General features: G+C 39.0%; 2 protein-coding genes across 3 annotated transcripts; one reads left to right on the top strand and one right to left on the bottom strand.

Moving 5' to 3' along the window:
* Positions 1 to 1382: 1382 nt before the first annotated feature.
* Positions 1383 to 10710, bottom strand: LOC101890437 (uncharacterized). Of its 2 annotated transcripts, none has more exons than XM_011295075.3 (10): positions 10054 to 10710; positions 9611 to 9737; positions 5550 to 8975; positions 5371 to 5488; positions 4400 to 4512; positions 4119 to 4338; positions 3863 to 4058; positions 3279 to 3757; positions 2456 to 3198; positions 1383 to 2386 (listed from the first exon to the last, which is right to left on the bottom strand). In XM_011295075.3, exons 2-10 carry the CDS (start codon positions 9725 to 9727, stop codon positions 2039 to 2041), a joined length of 5760 nt encoding a protein of 1919 aa, XP_011293377.2. In that variant the 5' UTR covers positions 9728 to 9737; positions 10054 to 10710; the 3' UTR covers positions 1383 to 2038. The 2 variants fall into 2 exon arrangements, with proteins under 2 accessions (XP_011293377.2, XP_005185641.2); XM_005185584.4 differs by having other exon boundaries at positions 9635 to 9737.
* A 1475-nt stretch (positions 10711 to 12185) lies between these two features.
* LOC101890951 (translocation protein SEC63 homolog) lies at positions 12186 to 18729 on the top strand. The gene is made up of 5 exons (XM_005185588.4): positions 12186 to 12550; positions 13138 to 13847; positions 15790 to 16436; positions 16507 to 17102; positions 18506 to 18729. Exons 1-5 carry the CDS (start codon positions 12427 to 12429, stop codon positions 18682 to 18684), a joined length of 2256 nt encoding a protein of 751 aa, XP_005185645.1. The 5' UTR covers positions 12186 to 12426; the 3' UTR covers positions 18685 to 18729.
* Positions 18730 to 18771: the final 42 nt, after the last annotated feature.

Here is an 18771-nt window from a genome sequence, read left to right as displayed (position 1 = left end):
CTAGGCCACTCGTTAAAATTATTCCAGTGACAGCTCATTATATCGTTTACAAGCGTACAAAAGCATTTTGGTAAGACTTTTTTTCAATAAATGATGGAATTCAAGCGTGATAGGGCAATTTCTTTATATTTGGCTGGACAACCACAAGTGGCTATCATTAGAGCACTCCAGCATTTAAATGTGAATAAATCTTTTGTGTCTCGTACCATCGCTCGTTACCGCGATACGGGTAGCATAGCCCGACGTCAAGGAAATGGACGGAAGAAAACAGAGCAACATCAGCAGAAATGGTTCGAAAAATAATGAAGCGACTTGATTGAATCCTGAACTGAACATATCGCAATATTCCATTTGACAAATATTGAAAAATAAGCTTGGGGTAAAGCCATTGAAATTGCAAAAAGTGCAAGAACTTACACCGCAACAGAAAGAAAATAGACTCAAAAGAGCTAAAGAGTTGCTTCGATGGGCCGAAAGTGGTGAGCTGCCGAATTCGGTTTTCTCCGTTTCCGATGAGAAAACATTCGATCGTGTTTACTTGCCCAAGAGGTCAGCTGAAAATGTGCACCTTCGGTTGGCCACCAAAACTCAAGCGCCGGCCATGGTGATGGTGTGGGCCGCCATAACAGCCGATGGTCGCTCTCCGCTCGTATTAATTCGACCGTGGCATCAGAATAAATACCGAATATTATAGCGAAAATATTCTGGAGGGTGTATTAAAGCCTTGGGCATGCAAAACATTTTGGCCGCAGACCTTGGACATTCCAACAGGACTCAGCACCATAACACTAAGCACGCCAGGTCACCCAAAAATGGTTACAAAAGAGGTTCCTCGCTTCATTTCCAGTGCACAATGGCCATCAAAATCTCCGGATACCAATCCGTTGGAATATTGTGTCTGGAGTATTTTGGAAAGCAAGGTTGGCACTAAAAAATACCCTCAAGCAAGCGCTTCGACGGGAATGGGCCAAAACAACCACAGAGCAACATTCGGGCAGCGTGTGACGGTTTCATTGGCCGTTTAAAGCCCATAATTCGTGCCAAACGTTACCAATTCGAACAAATCTAAACTTATTCTAAAACTTTATGCTATTTCCGACATTTTCAATTTAATTCAATAAAATTTAAAAAAAAAAACTAAAAATTATGGCGTTCGACTTTGTTGCAGTCTTTTATCTCACCTTCTATTTTGGCGTTCTGATGTTAGAGTTGGAATATATCATAGAAATTATTGTGTTGTGAGTTCCAGTTCTACGCATATCTGGCGGCAATTGGCCTCAATTAAAAGCTGTCATATCATCATGTTCAGGTTGGTAACGATTCTTATCATTTATTCTATCTCTCGCCTAAACACAACTCCCCAAGAGAAAAGAGGCAGTAAATATTTTTGTAAATTTGTTGTTTTTTATTTATATTTTGTTCATAGTTTATGTAAAGATAGGTTAAGATTTCAAACCACTTGCTTTAATTTCTTCTTAGTTTTCTCTTTTTTTTCTATTTGAAACTTTTTGTTTTTAAGTGGTTGGTTAGAGTACATATTTTAATCATATTAAAATTACGCTTTGTTTTTTATATATATATAAATAATAAATGAAAGAGATGAGGATTTGGGTGTGCAGAGAAGCTATTTACATTGCCTGTATCAAAAATAAAATGAACAAAATGCGTATTATGTAGTATTTTTTTATAAAAATCAGTTTTTTTCGAGACGAAAAGTTAATTCTCTTTTCGTTTTCGTTTTCCTTCCGTACAAGGTCCTACTAGGCAACTTAACAAATTTTCCAACTAAACTCTAAAATAATTATTTTATAAAAACAATTATATATATCATAAAGAAACAAAATCTTTAGAGTATTACTAAAATTAAAAACATAAAACGATCAAGTATGATGATAATGGGGGGAGAGGGTGTTTTTAACAAGAATTTCTGCATGTTCTTGTTGCTTGTGTGTGTGTGTTGGTTGATTGATTGATTGGTAATAATATAACTAAATCATATTTATAGTAATGTATAATTGTGGCCGGAGGTATGATTGAATTATGGCTCCAGTTTGCGTATTTTTGTCATATTTGGGGGACGTTGCTGTTGGCCGGCGGCAGCAATGGCTGGACCAGGCGGTGTTTGACAAGACGATGTATTGTGGCTGCCCAGGGAAGGAGACGAAGATGAGCTGGTTTCATTGGGACCACCTGGTAGCTGCATTCTTCGTTTCAGTACAATTTTCCGGCCTTGGGTTGGCACAAGCGTTGGCATAGTAGTGTTGGCGGAGCTGGCAGCTGTTGCAGCTATTGTTGTTGGTGTTGAAGTGCCAACTTTTATTGGAGTTTTAGATTTACTCATATCTTCGTTTGAAACATCATCCATATCACCTGTCTGATTATCATCCTAACAATAAAAAACAAAAATAATTTAATGTAATTTTACACCTTGGCCACTCTATTTAGATTTACTTACATCTTCGTCATCTTCCATCTCCTCCTCTTCAAATTCAATATTGTAACCATCTGGTTCAACCAGTTGACCATTTAGAGTGGGAAATGGTATTTCGGGTAGTATAATTTTATTATTTGGCCCGTTGCGCTCATCCATCAATGATTGTATGAGATTGGATATATCTTCTCTTTTCTTGGTAACTGTGAGTGTATCAAACCAATTGGCCAACTGTTTTATGGGCACCCTATAATCGCGTATGGGATCTTTGAAAAATTGCTCCACATATTGCAGTAGATATAGACCGCAATCGGTAAAATTGTTTTGTTGAGGAACTTTAACACAATGTCCGGGCATGTTGTCCTTGTTGAAGGCATGTAATGGGGCTTCAGGCATTTTAATTTTATATTCACACGTTAGATAGTCACGCAATGTGGCCACCACACGACTTCTAGAGGCACCCGCCAAGGAATCAAATATTAGAATCAAGGGCTGTTTAATTGGTTGATGGGCCGATGAGGCGGTATTGGCCGCTGTAGCTCCCGCCACAACTGGTACTGCTGGCTGTGAATTGCTGGGTGTTGTTGAATTCGAATTATCAAAGTCACTATCCTCCGAAGCCAAATCGCTGTCATCTCCCTCGGCTTCATCGCGTTCACTATCATCATCCCCAACACCACAAATTTCACTTAAAACATTAGAACTATCGCGTTTGGAGAGTGGTGTTATTGTGGTATTACCAATTTGCAGTGACACCTTTTTGCCTTCTGTTCATTAGCAAAAAAAAAAAAAAACGGAAATTAATAAAAAATTTACATTTCAACTTCGAACGGGCATGGAAACTTACTTGTCTTTTTTATGGGTTGCAGTTCAACCGGTACATGTGTATCAAAGGTAACCGGACCTTTGAGCTTAGGAAAACATATAATGGCCAGGAACCAATGCGACTGTTCATTTATGGGTATTATAATGAAATCCTTTTCGAAAAGATTAACATTTTTCGTCCAGTTTTGTACCCGAGCATGACGCTTTTGAGCTGCAGATTGTTTCACATCCTTGTCATGATTTATATGGCGTGTTAGTGTCGTCAAGCGTTTATAAAAGAACGTACTAAAGATATGGGTGCGCTCTTTTTGTGCGTCTGGAATGATGTTTTCATGAACCCACTTCAAATAGAAATCAATTATGATGTCATTTAAATATTGATCTGTTGCCAAACACATGTAATCTTCGGTGTTAATGGAAATACCGCCTTTGCCTTGGGGATAAATAAGGAGCTGACGTATCTCGTTGGGTTGCAGTTGTGTGGTTGTTGGGGTATTTTCGCTGCAAAAAATAAAAACGAGAACAATTTGAAACCAAGTTTTTAAAACATCGAAATTGTGTTTTGCATCCACTGATAATGACATTTTCTTTTTCACTTCAACTTACCTATTATTTTTATTGGTGGCCACCTTGCGATCAGATTCTGCCGCTCTTTGCAGCAGATCTTGGGCATCGGTATCGGAAATTTCATCAAGAAAATCCCATATAGAGCGTATAACACTTTTAGCCTGATCCGATATTGTTTGGAACTGAATAATAATTTTTCGCATTTGATACGGCCCGTTTGGTGCGAAATATGTAACTAAAATAGAATAAGCAGCATATCACTATAGCAACACATACATAACTAATAATAACTTACCTCCATCTATAGGTTGTGTTATATCGGGCATCTTCAAAGAAGTACGTATATACTGAGCACAGGTTCGTAGCGTATAAAAACACAACATCGAATCTGTGGTTTTTGAAAAATGAGCAATCACCTTTACTACCTCCTGCTTGTGTATGTGCAGGGGGAAGGTCTCCGAGGGATTGCTTTCCAGTGGAGCAACAATGCGTACACCTTTAGAGGTTATAACCACCTGCAATTTTTGTTTACAATAATTAGGTGACCTAGGTATGCAATAGGACATTTGATCTTACCTGTTCGGGAGGCTCAAAACAGTATGTACCTAAACGTATATATTTACAAGGCAAGGTGCAGCTTAGCTTATCACTACAGTTGGAGAGATCAGTTATGTCTCCACGTTTGAAATCTAAATAGGAAGAAAAATACAATTTTTTTAAACACATCAACACCTAAAGTTGCTCGATATCAAATAGAGAAGAAAACGTGTTAATAATGTATTCTTCTTGCCGGAGAGAATACACACAACAAATACACCACACACAGGTACATCATGCGGAGCATTAATTGTAGCAGAAGTCTTATTTTCTTTATTACCATTCCACTCCATTTTTAAGAAATTTTACTTTTCCCAGCTTTATTTATACAAAAATAAACAAAAAACTGCAACTTATTTCAACAATTTTTCGTTTTCTGCGAAAATACGGTCCCAATTCGTGTTTCTTTCACACTTTTGCTTCGTACTCTTTTTTATTACATATTTCTTTATGAAAACAATGGCGTCCAACTGTCAGTGTCAAAACGACTCTAAAACTCACATGGGGGACGCCTAGCGGTGAATAGTAATACCATTTGGCCAAGAAGTACACGAAATACGGTAACATTGAGAGCAAATTGAGTGGCCAGATTGTGCAAAATTGACACAATTCGAACAAACACAAAAGAATGCCGGGAATAAACAAACATTCATGCAAATATTGGATCAAATATTATAGATGATTTCTTTTAGTAAAATATCCATTAAAAATAGATATTGCATGTTCACATCTTACAAAATCGCTATAAAAATAAAAACCCGCTAAATCGCTATAAAAATAACTAAACTGTCAGTCAATTAAATGTGGCCACTTTCTAATGGAAACTTTGACCTTGACCGTCACTTTCTTTGTAATTTTGTGCATAGACGTAACATTATTACAAAACGCAATTTTGGTACAATTTCGCCAAAATATCATCTCTATTTTAAGGGCAATGTGTTTTGACTTACCACTGTAAATGATGGTTTCATCATTCTCCGGAATATTTGGTTCAAACGACAGAGGTTTATAGGATGACATCAAAGACGCAGGTGAAGAATTAATCGATGATTTAGCAAAGTGACCCATCTAAAAATATAACAAAACACCATTAAACTTTAAACTATTTGACAAATTGAGTTGTACATACATTGGAGGTTCCCTTGTTCGAGGACTCGTCGTCTTCCTCGTCACTGCTGAGTGTAAGAATAACAGGTTCTATTTCTGCAGCTCTGCGACCGGAACGACTGCCCCGTCCCCTACCACTTTGTGAGCCACCACGACCCCTGGTCGGAGGACCATTGGGATTATAAGGACCCGACGATTTACCCCTTTGCGTGGAATTCGGATCACCGTGATGCCTCTGCTTCTTATCACCACCGGGCATTGTGTTGGAGGCAAATGAGGATTCTGAACCGGAGAGATTACCGAAATTTCCAGCCGCATTGTTGGCCTGTTTGATGGGTATCTTTTTAGGTGGCTCCAAGAAGACACGTTTACATCTTTCACACTTCGAATGATCATAACCACTGAAGCCACAACTCTGACATATGGCATAGAATCCTTGAATAAGTTTTCGCTGACTGCTACCACTGCCATCGTCTTGGGGTGGTTTGGTAGAACTACCAGTTGTAGCCAATTTCGAAGCAGGTGTAGTTTGGTCTTTGTTGGAGCTTTCTGAAGGTGCTGGACTTGAAGAAGTCGATGCGTTGGCCGACAGAGCAGCATTGGCTGCTGCTGCCGCACTTCCACTTGGGGGATTTCCTGCCGTGGCCGCAGCAGGATGTGTCCCTGCTGCTGCTGTCGAACCCTGCTCTACTTGTCCCTTAGAATGGCCAGCTTGGCCAGCGGCATTTTGTTGTAAACTTTCTTGTTGTCGACTTATTTGAAGGCTTTGCTCCGCTCGGGATATCAATTCACTGGCCGATTCTTGCACCGAAAAGCCAACAGTCACAACAAAATCAATGTTGGCGCCGGGATTTTCGACACATTGTATTGTGGTGTTGTCATCGAATGGTACCCCCACTTGCTCAAGCAAGTCTTGAACAGTGCAGGATTCGCGTGGCAGAGTGAAGGTAATCAAACGTTGTTCTCCAGACACCAATATAACCAACATTTTGGCGCTGTTGCGATCTTTTTCGGCCATTTGCTGGCCAGCACGATTTTGTAAGACGTGTTGTGTCTGAATTTCGTAATTGTTGTGGGAGGTTTGATAAACCGACGAGCCGGCTGGTGGTCGATTTTGAACGGGACTAGCTGCAGGGTTGGGCCCAGCGACGCCGCACTGTTCCTTGGGAACAATGTGTTTCTGTGGAGCCACACGAGCAACAGGAACTGTGTGCACCGATTGGCCACCTGCAGCCGGTAGCGTAATTTTTCCACCCGCCGACGTTTGTTGCAGTGGTTTTATACCCGATTGCATCGTATTGGCGCCTTGAACGGCAGCTTGGGCTGAGGTTGTTGCATTGCGTTTCTTGTATTCGGCCAATGTCATGCAGGTGCCATTGTCGTCATTGTTGGGATTTTTGGCGTAACATGATGTTAGAGTGGTACCAGCCGCAGCTACGTTGGTGGTGGCACTGGTGTTTTGAGTGTTTGCTCCTGCGGCTGAGGCGACGCCGGCAGCTGCATTGGCTGCAATTGCCTGCTTTTGACCATCCTTCTTTACAAATACTGCCTGTATACTGTCTTCCAAATCCAACTCGAAGTTACCAGTAGCCGGTGAGGAGTTGGATGATCCAGCGCTGGGATTAGAATTTTGTGAGGAGGGCGGAGATGTTTGCTGGGGGTTGTGTTGTTGATGCTGAACTTGTTGTCCTAGTACGGGCGATCTAAAACGAGCCACTGCTCCTGGGGCTCGTGGTTGGGCTTGCACTAAGTGAAGCTGTTGCTGGACACTACCATCGCTGAGTTGATGTTGGGTGCGAAACACTTGGCGAACTTGACCGGATGCAACGAGTTTTCCATGCAGTTGAGCATTGGGATTTAATCCTGCTGCCGTTGCCAATTGTACACCGCGACCAGCGGCCAAGGCTGCTGCTCCACGAGCTCCCCTACCTCCACGACCTCTTGTCGTGGTCCCGGCAGTGGTGCTACAACGCGGACGGGGAGTTCTCAGAATTTGCCCACCACCGCCACCCATTGTGCCGGCAGCGTTAAATACAGATCGGGCCACACCCGCCCCCATTCCCGGCATACGTGCGATTAGGGTACCGCTGACGCCACCCCGGGCTATCTTTCCACCTCTTACACCTGCCGTTCGAATGATTGTGGCACCATTTGGATTATTTATTTGTCCCACCATTTGGACCTGCTGTTGCTGATGTTGCTGCTGCAGCTGTTGTATATGCTGTTGCTGTTGTTGTTGGGGATGAACAACGGCATTTTGTTGCATTGTTTGTTTGGCCATTTGATTGTTCTGCTGCACCTGTATTTGATGATAGACGACATTTTGTTGCATTTGTTGTTGAGGCGGCGGCGGGTTGTTGTGTTGTTGCTGCACCTGTTGCTGATGTTGTTGCGGTACCACTCGAGCCTGCTGCACCATGTGTCCGGTGGGATTGTGATGCATTGCATTGGTCTGAATTTGTATGTGTTGCTGTTGATGCGGCTGGGCCTGTTGCATTATGACCTGCTGCTGTTGTTGCTGCTGCGGTGATTGTTGGGGAGTAAAATTTATACGATTTCCATAGACGACACGAGGCTGTTGTCTCATAATGAGTTCTTGCTGTTGAGGAGATTGCTGAATAAGAACCGGCTGACCGGAGGGTTGCTGGACAATAAGTTGGGCATTGCCCAAAAGTTGTGTCTGCTGTTGCAGTTGTTGTTGTGTCTGCAGTTGTTGTGGCTGCATGCGATAAATGATCTGAGGTTGCTGCTGGGCCTGTTGGTTGCCGGACGATACTTGATGTTGTACCTGGACTTGTTGATGTTGCGAACTCTGCAAAATGTGTTGTTGCGGCTGTTGTTGAGGAGGCGGCGGAGGCTGTTGGTGCATCATTTGTTGATGCGTTTGCTGCTGCTGTTGGGGATGTGGTTGATACTGTTGTTGCATTGTTTGCGGCGGAGCTTGTTGTTGTATATATACCTTCTTTTGCTGTTGTTGTTGTTGCTGATGTACCAACTGATCTGTGGTGTAATAAATTTGAGGCGGCGGCTGCTGCTGTTGCGCTGCAGCTTGAACATGTTGCATTTGGTGATCCTGGGCCTGTTGCATATGCTGCTGTTGTGGATCTGGCTGCAATTGGTAGGTGGTCTGCATTTGATGCTGCTGATGGTCCATAACTTGATGCTGTTGTGGCTGCTGTTGTTGTTGCTGTTGATGCATTAGGATTTGTTGTTGCTGGTGTTGGGGTGGTGGTGCTTGTTGCTGTTGTGTCTGTTGCTGGGTTTGTTGTTGATGAATTTGGGTTTGAGACTGGGTTTGTTGGTTAATATCATCGCCCAGTATCGTGTACGTCTGTCCGGGTTGCGGTGGCTGATATTGTGTGGGAGTAGCTTGTGTCTGATACACCACTTGCTGAGGTCCACCGTCATTTTGTAATAAAATTTGGGAACTGTCATCCATAACGATTTGCTGTAAAGGAGCAAAGGACACAGTAGGTTAGACAAACCCTTGGTAATCAGTTCAAAAAGACATAAAAGCAAAAAAACACATAAAAGATCAAGAAAATACATTTTTTAATTTATAGGTAACCCTAAGAAATAAACTCGGAATTTGATAACTTCGGGGTTGGTTTGTGGATAAGAGGCAGGGAATATATTATTTTTTCATCATATTTTCTAATTTTTTTAATGGCAGATATTCGATAATAGTGCCTTTGGGTTAAAACTTATATTTTGATCACATTCCAAAGATATGTAGCACATTCATAGATGTTATATGAATGATTTTATGAAACATTGAAAACTTTGTAGTTAATCTGTTTTTCAATTTTGATAGTAAACTCTCATGTTTAATCTTGTATTTCGGCTCCTTCCATTACATATATATTTCTATTTCACACACATAAATGAAAAATGTATTCCTTTGTAAACAAACATACACGCGCACACAACGTAACCATCACCATCTTATCTTAAACTAAAGAAAAAAATCAATATCAAGCAGGAAAGGTTAATTGCAAACAATGGAAAATATAAAACAAAACAAAAATCAATAACGAAAATCAAAAAAGGATTGTTGTTAGTATTTTATTTAGAACTATGAACCTGTGCTCTATTTGGATTACTGACACCAACATCGTCGCCGGCCACATGAACCACTTGGACATCCGTTGTATATAGTTTTATGTTGTCATCAAGGCTTTGTATATAATAATGGGCCATTCTGGCAACACTGCAAATGTAAATAGGGAAACATTATGAGAAACACCAAACACACGCACATAATGAAATGAAAATTAAAGCAAATGAAAAATTCCATCATGCATAACTTTGGGAATCAATTTTTCCACATAAATTATTTAATTCTTTACTTCAGATTACACACTTCAGTCGCGTTCGAAGTTCACAAAATGCCAAATATCACAGCAAAGTCATTGTCTGTAACCCATCTTTTTGTGGCCACCAATAAATGTGATGGATGGCACAGCGGAGAATGAACAAAAAATGAAATTCATTTTGTTGCGCATCGAAAAATCTCTTTCACTTACCTTTTTCTGCTTTAATCTCTCGGATTTTATTAATATTTATATTAATCTACTCAACAACACACACTACTCAAGGAACTGTTGACATTTTTCCGTAATTTCACAGAGAAAAATTGCATTGATTTAAACGAAAAATGGCTTTTTTTGCTGTTAGAAATTAAATATGGCGTGTGTGGACCTATTACCAATATTTTAGTTTTGCACACATACACTCACGTAAACATCAGCGAGAGTGGCCACACAGCAGGGTTGCATTTCACAGTGTCGCCATACCTTAGCACCGCCTGGCGTCCGTTAGTCACAACTACTTTGGCATTTGCTTTTAATCTTTCATTATCACAACACTCACTTTGCCACATTCGTTCGATTAGTGGTACCACTAATTTCTTTACTTGTTTCAGCCATATTCCGTGGTCCCACTAAAATTGCTAAAATTTTTGTTCACATCATTTACTCGCTGTAACTTGTACATTTTTCCAAATAATTTGTTATATTTTAGGCAATTCATTTTATAAAATATACACATCATTTTATGGGTTTTCACTACACGAATGCGACCGGTTTTAGAGTTGTGTTTAAATATTTGACGTTATTTTTTGTGAATTTTGTACGAGACCGTCCAGTTTGCTGTGTGCTTTTGACTCGATTATTTTCGTTTGTTTCTATTATAATATTCTATGGTTTGTTCGATGTTGCCACATCCTTTCAAAATACTTCAAATGTTACCAGATGGAAAAGCAGGCTGTGTTTATCAAATAGTTTATCAAATTATGTGCTGGCGATTGAAATGTCCTCTGTGTTGGCAGCATGAAAATTAACGTAAATATAGGTTCTGTTCCATTAACTCAGGAAAATTATTGAAAATTGCAAAGCATTTATATGTTGGTAAAAGAAAATGCCGTTGTGTTGTGGGCATAAAAATGTGAATATAATCTCGTTTTCTTTAAGTCAATGGATCTTCAACTTATAGATATGAAACTTGCGAATTTGGGTAATACGGACGTTGAATACGGAAGTTGAATATTTGTGTACGCTACGTCGAATTTTATGTAACGCCCATGACACGATTACATATGGCAGGACAAAGCATCCTATATACATTTTTTGTAGAAAATATAATATAATCACAATGTAACCAAAGAAAATAAATAACATATGCAAGTGTGTGATAGCAAGAGTTATAAGTCACATGTAAAATAGCAATTTTGACATTCATACGGAAATACACGTTGATAATAAAATTGCCAGCCTATTTTTTTTTTTTGTAAGCCGAGGGTTACTTCTGACTACGACCACAAAAAAACCTTTGCTTAAAGTGTGATTTCTATTCGGAAAACAGTTTTGAATTTTTATTTATCTGCATTTTATTTGGTTTGAACTTTTTTCACTAAATTTTAAATTAGGTGAAAGTCGCGAAAAGAAGAATAGAACCTAACGGATTTATCACAACATCGAATTTCAAATATGACTAAGTTTTGATTTATCCCTAAATGTCAAAATATATTCTCCCCAAAAGCAAAAAATTTAAAAATTCAAAACAATGCAAGTTTTCGGGTACTAAAACAGTGTTCTTGTAAGTAGTTGTACATATATAAGAATACAGGTAGTCGCATGGACACAGCTGTTGGGAAAACTATCAAACCGATCTTGGAATTGAAAATGTTGAATAAAAAATTATTGAAATTTTTAAAAATTAAATTTTTAAAAAATATATACTACAACCTCACATTACACATCACTGTTCTTAAGCGTCGATGAATCTACCCATGGCACAATTACAGAAGGTAGAACAAAGCTACTCCCTAAATACATTGAGCCATGCATCTACCTGTATTTTTCTACCATGAATTTTATATATAGCAATACAGCGAAATTAAAATGTTTACAAATGAAGGAAATGTCAAAAGGAAACTCTCTATAAATGAAATATTTTTCATTAGATATCTGCATAGCAAGATAATCTAGCCACACAACTCTTTTAATAATTATAACAGGCACCCTTTTTTAAAATATCATTGTGTTAGTTCACATTACGATACTTGATTCACTAACTGAGTTTTCAAGAAATGTCAGCTGATTGTTTAGCTACGTTACAATACGTACTAATTACTCTCCGCCAAAAATAAGACGTGTCAAACAAAATGAAGAGAACATAATTTGTCGTGTGGCTGGATGGAGAAAAGAAAAGTTTATTTTTTTAGTGAAGTGTAGCTTAAAATTTAAATTTTTTACAATTACCAGCTTCGTTTACAGTATTTATTGCGTTTCGTACGCAAGACGCTTCGATACAACATTATTTGGGTAATAAAACTACGTGTTCAACAAGTAGTAGTGGAATTTGGTAAAAAAGCGGCCTAAAAGGGGTAGCCAACAGCTATGGCTGGTCAGAAATTTCAATATGATGAGAGTGGCGGAACATTCTATTATTTCCTATTATCGTTCCTGGCACTCGTCCTAATACCAACAACCATTTACTATTGGCCACGAAAAAAGAAAGAAGGTGAGTGAGTGAGGGAGTGATTGTGCAAAATTTGCGATAGACAAGCTTATCTCCTGATCGAAAAAGACTTTTTAGATGTTAAAGCGCATATAGGTTAATGTAACATACATATAGAGGAAATGCATCATCGGAACTGACTAAGGCATGTTTGAAGCCTAGCTTTTTGTCTAATGACGAAGGCGTTTACAGTTTTGTGTGTGAACAACTGGTGGTTACGTTCCAATTATTTATTCTATGTGTGTTCAATTTATTCTCGTCGAAGTGAAAGCGCTTTGCTGCCACCGCCATCGAGAAAGAGAGCGCATTTTCTTGGTTATTTGGAGAATTTGTGTTTTGTGTTTTATTTGTAGAGAGCAGAGATCATTTATGAGAAAGATAGGTGTTTGGTGCCACCTGCTATTAACATATTTTGCTATTTCACGGCAACAAACAATTGGTGTGAGCGCTTAAAACGTGCCTTGGACTTTAAAACGAAGTAATTTTTAATTTCCATTTTACGTATATGTATTTACACAGTTGTTTCTTGGCATAGGTACAGTAAAATGAGACGTATGGATTATAAATAAATTATTTATTTTCTTTTTCAGATCCCGAAAAGATCAGAGAAGAATGCCAGTGCCCGGATTGCTTAAAAAAGAAAGCCATTCTGGCAGCTGCCGAACCTTATCGAGCCCTAAAGAATCTGGCAATAAGACTGGCACTTGTATTGGGCTGGGCGCTCTTGATATTCCTGGCATATCGTGTTTCCCAATTCGACTACGAAATGGCTAGTTTTGATCCATTCGAAATCTTGAAGGTAGAACCGACGGCTTCCAAGGCTGAAATCAAGAAAGCCTACCATAAATTGTCACTTGTCCTGCATCCGGATAAGGAGACTGGTGATGAAAAGGCCTTTATGATGCTGTCCAAAGCCTACCAGGCATTGACGGACGAAGTTGCCAAAGGCAATTATGAAAAATATGGTAATCCCGATGGTCCAGGTGCTATGTCATTTGGCATTGCCCTACCCTCATGGATAGTTGAAAAGGAAAATTCCGTTTGGGTTTTGGGTCTCTATGGTCTCATATTTATGGTTGCCTTACCCTCCGTTGTGGGTATGTGGTGGTACCGTTCAATTCGTTATTCTGGGGACAAAGTTTTGTTGGATACAACGCAAATGTATTTCTATTTCATCCATAAAACCCCGCACATGTTGCTAAAGCGTGCTTTGATGGTATTGGCAGCCAGTTTGGAGTTTGATAAACGCCACAATTCCCAAGTGGTTGAACGTCAATCGGACAATGAAGAAGTTCCTGCAGTAAGTATATGTTTTTTTTATTTGTATGGGTATATACATATATTCTATGGATATATTTTTAAAAGGATCCGATTTTTTTTATTTTTTTTTTTTTAATTATATTTTTAGAATAATTCTAGAGAGACTTCTATTTATTGAATATAATTGGCTTTTTATACCCTCCACCATAGTATGGATGGTATATTAAGTTTGTCATGCTGTTTGTAACACCTCGAAATTTAAATTTTGGATCCCACAAAGAATTTTTATATTCTTGATCAGCATAAAATGTCCGTCCGTTTTTCCGCCTGTCCGTCTGTGAAATTCACTCTAGCTTCCGAACGAAATGAAGTAGGTTGATAAAAGTTTACTCAAATGTATAGTATGTCTGCAGGACTTTCGGTAATGAAGATGGGTCATGTAGGTCCACGTTTTGGTATAGCCCCATATGATTGTACCTCCCAATATTCGGTCTTTTGGTGATTTAAGCGACATTATTTACCGGAATTGTTTCAAATTTGGTATTCGAAGTTCTTAATGGATACTACAGCCTATGACAGAAAATTGTCCGTGCAGGTCCACGCCCTCGTATAGCTGCCATATAGCGGCATCTCCGATATTCGGTATTTGGATGATATTAGCGACAATATTCGCCGGAATTGTTTCAAATTTGGTATTTGAAGTTCGAAATAGATACTACAGCTTATGACAGAAAATTGTTCGGACAGGTTCACGCCTTTGTATAGCTCCCATATAACGGCACCTCCCGATATTCGGTATTTTGATGATTTTATCGCCGGAATTATCTCAAATTTGGTATTTGAAGTTCGTAATGCATACCACAGGCTAAGACAGAAAATTGCCTGTGCAGGTCCACGTCTTTCTATAGCCCTCATACAATGGTACCTCCTCTTATTTGGTATTTTGATGATATTAGCGACATTATTCACCGGAATTGTTTCAAATTTGGTATTCGAAGTTCTTAATGGATACTACAGCCTATGACAGAAAATTGTCCGTGCAGGTCCACGCCCTCGTATAGCTGCCATATAGCGGCACCTCCGATATTCGGTTTTTTGATAATATTAGCGACATTATTCACCGGAATTGTCTCAAATTTGGTATTTGAAGTTCGTAAGGGATACTATAGCCTATGACAGAAAATTGTCCGTGCAGGTCCACGCCCTCGTATGGCTCCCATATAACGGCACCTCCCGATATTCGGTATTTTGATGATTTTATCGCCGGAATTATCTCAAATTTGGTATTTGAAGTTCGTAATGCATACCACAGGTTAAGACAGAAAATTGCCTGTGCAGGTCCACGTCTTTCTATAACCCTCATACAATGGTACCTCCTCTTATTTGGTATTTTGATGATATTAGCGGCATTATTCACCGGAATTGTTTCAAATTTGCGTAAACGTAATCGTTACTACAGCCTACGACAAAAAATAACTTATGCAGCACCACGTTTTTGTATAGCTTATATATGTATGTATGTATATAAAGGGTTTCACTTGAGCGGTATTTTTCGGAGAATTTTTTTTTTTTGAAAAATGTCAAGTTCCTCTCGATTGGTGGAGGGTATATAAAGTTCAGCCCGGTCCAAAAATAGCTGTTTTTTTTACTTGTTAAAGTCTTCTTAAACGTAGGAACTGTCATTTGAGTTATTCATTTTTTGATTTATTCGTTACTAGTAACTTGTTCGAGGTAGAAAATTTATTTGGTCTCAAAGCACCATAAAAATTGAGTTATGTACTGAACATTCAACCACACTTACCTGAAGCTTTTACAGTTTATTTGAAACGTATGCAAAGTACCTTCTTCTAAAATTAAGAATACCTACTTACATGAACCGTAACCATATATATTCTGCTTTTTTTGCTACACTAAACCGCAAATAAGCACTTTAACGATTGGTTAATTTTAAATATAAATATATTTTTTTCTTTATTTTTCAGCTGATCCGTCAACTACCGAATTTGAATGAGAAATGCAAAGAACACCCATTGTGTCGCATGTATTCCATAAAAGCCCGAGCAATTTTACATGCCCATCTATCGCGATTACCGCTTAATCCCGAAACCCTTGAAAAAGATCGCCAATTCATTGTTAAGAAATGTCCATATCTAGTGCAAGAAATGGTATCATGTGTCCATCAATTAGTAATGTTGGCTTACGCTAGACGCGTACCACGTTTACCCAGCATTGAGACCATTGAGAATTGTATGAAAATGTCACCAATGATTATTCAAGCACTGTGGGAGTTTAAATCACCTCTACTTCAATTGCCACATGTCACCGATGACCATTTGTATTTTATGAACAAGAAACGACACATTAAAAATCTTCAACAATTCGCCCAATTGGCACCGGAGGAAAGTCGTCAGCTATTGAAGAGCTTGAGTGATTTTGAATACGAGAATGTAATGAAAGTTTTGGGAAAAATGCCACTAATTGACTTTTCAATACGCTGCGAAGTTATCGATGATGAAAACACAAATGTGGTCACAGCTGGTGCTATCGTTACGGTTACGGTCACTCTGATACGCAAGGATATGAAGACATTATTTGGTGACTCAAAGGTGCCACAAAAGCAGGGCATTAAGTATGTAATAAATGGGATTGTGTATTCTTTTTTTGTAAAACTAATTTACTGTTTATTTTTTGTTCTTTAGGGATGATGAACAGGAACAAGCTGCTGGTGATGAGGACGGTGAAGCTGTCAATGCAGCTCCCGTTAAAAAAGCCTCCGCATGGGCTAAACCACGTAAAGGCAAGGGAGGAAAGGGAGGCAAAAAGCCTGCTGCCAATCAGAAAAAGAAACAACCACCACCAACTAAAGCTGCTGCGGCTGCAGCCGCTGCTGAAACGCAACAACAAAATGATTCAGAGGCTGATTCAGATGCCGACGCCAGTGATGTCGAGGAGAAAGAATCAATTTCGGACAGTGATGAAGAGAATGAGAAACAAACCAAGAACAATTCATCTTTGGATGATGACGATGACGAAGAATGGGAAAGATTACAAGCCAAATTGAATAAACGCGAAAAACTCGAAGGCAAATCACGCATATCGCACACAGTACACTGTCCCTATTTCCCCGAAGAGAAACAGGAATACTGGTGGACATATATCTGTGATCGTAAATCACGCACTCTACTGACAGCACCTTATCATGTCACAAATTTGGTCGAAAGGGAGGAAATTCAATTGAAATTTACAGCACCACGTTGGCCCGGTGTTTACACGTTTACCGTGTGTCTGCGATCAGGTATGTAAAGAGAAATCTAAGATAAGCTTTCTTTCTCGCATTGAATCTTGAAACTTTTATATATTAAAAAGGGTAGTGAAATAACTGACTGACTGAGCATCAGCGTCCCAGATGAAATGGCTGAAGCTAGAATCTTGAACCCTATGTGGGGGAGGTACCAGAAGAAATGGTCCGATCTGTACCATCTTTATAACAGATCTTCTGTTGATTGAAATATTGAGATGTATCAAGTCTGAATGGAATCGGATGTTAATTTCGCGTTTTATGAGCTTCATGGATACTCAAAATGTTGACCTTTTGTGGGGGAGGTACCAGAAGCAATGACCCGATCTTAACCATCATTATAACAGATATTTTGTTTATGGAAATATTGAGATTTGCCAAGTCTGAATGGAATGTGATGTTAATATCGTGTTTTAAAAGCTTCAAGAATTTTCAAAAATTTGACCCTTTGTGGGGGAGGTACCAGAAGGAGTAGACCGATATATCCCATCTTCACACCAGACCTTGGGTTATTAAAAATATTGTGATGTGGGTAATTTGAAGAGAACCGGATGCTTATTTCGGGTTTTATGATCGTTCTGATTATTCAAAATTTTGACCTTTTGAGGGGGGATGCCAGAAGGAATGGTCCGATCTCTACCATCTTTATAACAGATCTTGTGTTGATGGAAATATTGAGATGTGCCAAGCCTGAATGGAATCGGATAATAATTTCGTGTTTTATGAGCTTCATTAATTTTCCAAAAATTTTCACCCTTTGTGGGGGAGGTACCAGAAGGAGTGGACCGATATATTCCATTTTCACACCAGACCTTGGGTTAATAAAAATATTGCGATGTGTGGAATTTGAAGACAGTGGAACTCTTACATCACATTTTATAGGGGTTATAATTATTCAAAATGTTGACCGTATATTGGGGAGGTACTTGATGGAGTGGACCGATATTGTCGATTTTCGCACCTGACGTAGCACTGATGCAAATATTAGGATTCGCAAAGTTGGAGCAAAATCGGATTATCCTTTCTATTTCTGTGCAGTAAAATATATTTTTGAAAATTTCGACCTTTTGTGGGGGAGGTACTTGATGGAATGAACCGGTATTGTCTATTTTCGCACCTGACCTAGCACTGACGCAAATATTAGGATTTGCAAAGTTGGAGCAAAATCGTATTATCCCCTCTCTTCCTGTGCAGTAAAATATTTTTTGTGAAAATTTCGACATTTTGTGGTGGAGGCACGTTTTGACCGTATCAAATGATATATATCCTCTCTAGCCATATGGCAGAGTGTAAAAACTATATCCTCCTAAAATCATATTAGAAATTACTTTTACAATGTATTCTACTGCTTGAATCGATTTTTATTTTTCACAATTTCCTCTTTGTTTCAATTATTACAGATTCATATCTTGGCATGGATCAGCAACAAGAGCTTAAATTGGATGTTAAAAAGGCGCCAGCACCACCCACAGATCATCCCCAATGGGATCTCAGTGAATCGGAACATGAAAATAATGATCAACCAGAAAACTATGACGACTATACGACTGATACTTCAGACGAAGAAGATTCCGAGTAAAATCCATTTGTTTTGGACAAAAACCCACCACCACCAACAAAAACATCCATCCCTACTCCACAACAACAACCAGAACACGTTCAAGAT

Source organism: Musca domestica, unplaced genomic scaffold, assembly GCF_030504385.1.
Source record: "Musca domestica strain aabys unplaced genomic scaffold, Musca_domestica.polishedcontigs.V.1.1 15, whole genome shotgun sequence".
NCBI classification, from domain to species: Eukaryota; Metazoa; Arthropoda; class Insecta; order Diptera; family Muscidae; genus Musca; species Musca domestica.
Note: the sequence above shows the minus strand (reverse complement) of the source record. Positions and strands in the feature narration are given on the sequence as shown.

Coding starts and splice junctions, on each gene's coding strand:
- LOC101890951 (XM_005185588.4), top strand. CDS start 12,427: ATGGCTGGTCAGAAATTTCAATATGATGAGAGTGGCGGAACATTCTAT. Junction 12,551..13,137: donor GCCACGAAAAAAGAAAGAAG/GTGAGTGAGTGA, acceptor TTTCTTTTTCAG/ATCCCGAAAAGATCAGAGAA. Junction 16,437..16,506: donor CCACAAAAGCAGGGCATTAA/GTATGTAATAAA, acceptor TTTGTTCTTTAG/GGATGATGAACAGGAACAAG.
- LOC101890437 (XM_011295075.3), bottom strand. CDS start 9,727: ATGGCCCATTATTATATACAAAGCCTTGATGACAACATAAAACTATAT. Junction 5,489..5,549: donor CGAACAAGGGAACCTCCAAT/GTATGTACAACT, acceptor TTATATTTTTAG/ATGGGTCACTTTGCTAAATC. Junction 3,199..3,278: donor GCAACCCATAAAAAAGACAA/GTAAGTTTCCAT, acceptor GCTAATGAACAG/AAGGCAAAAAGGTGTCACTG.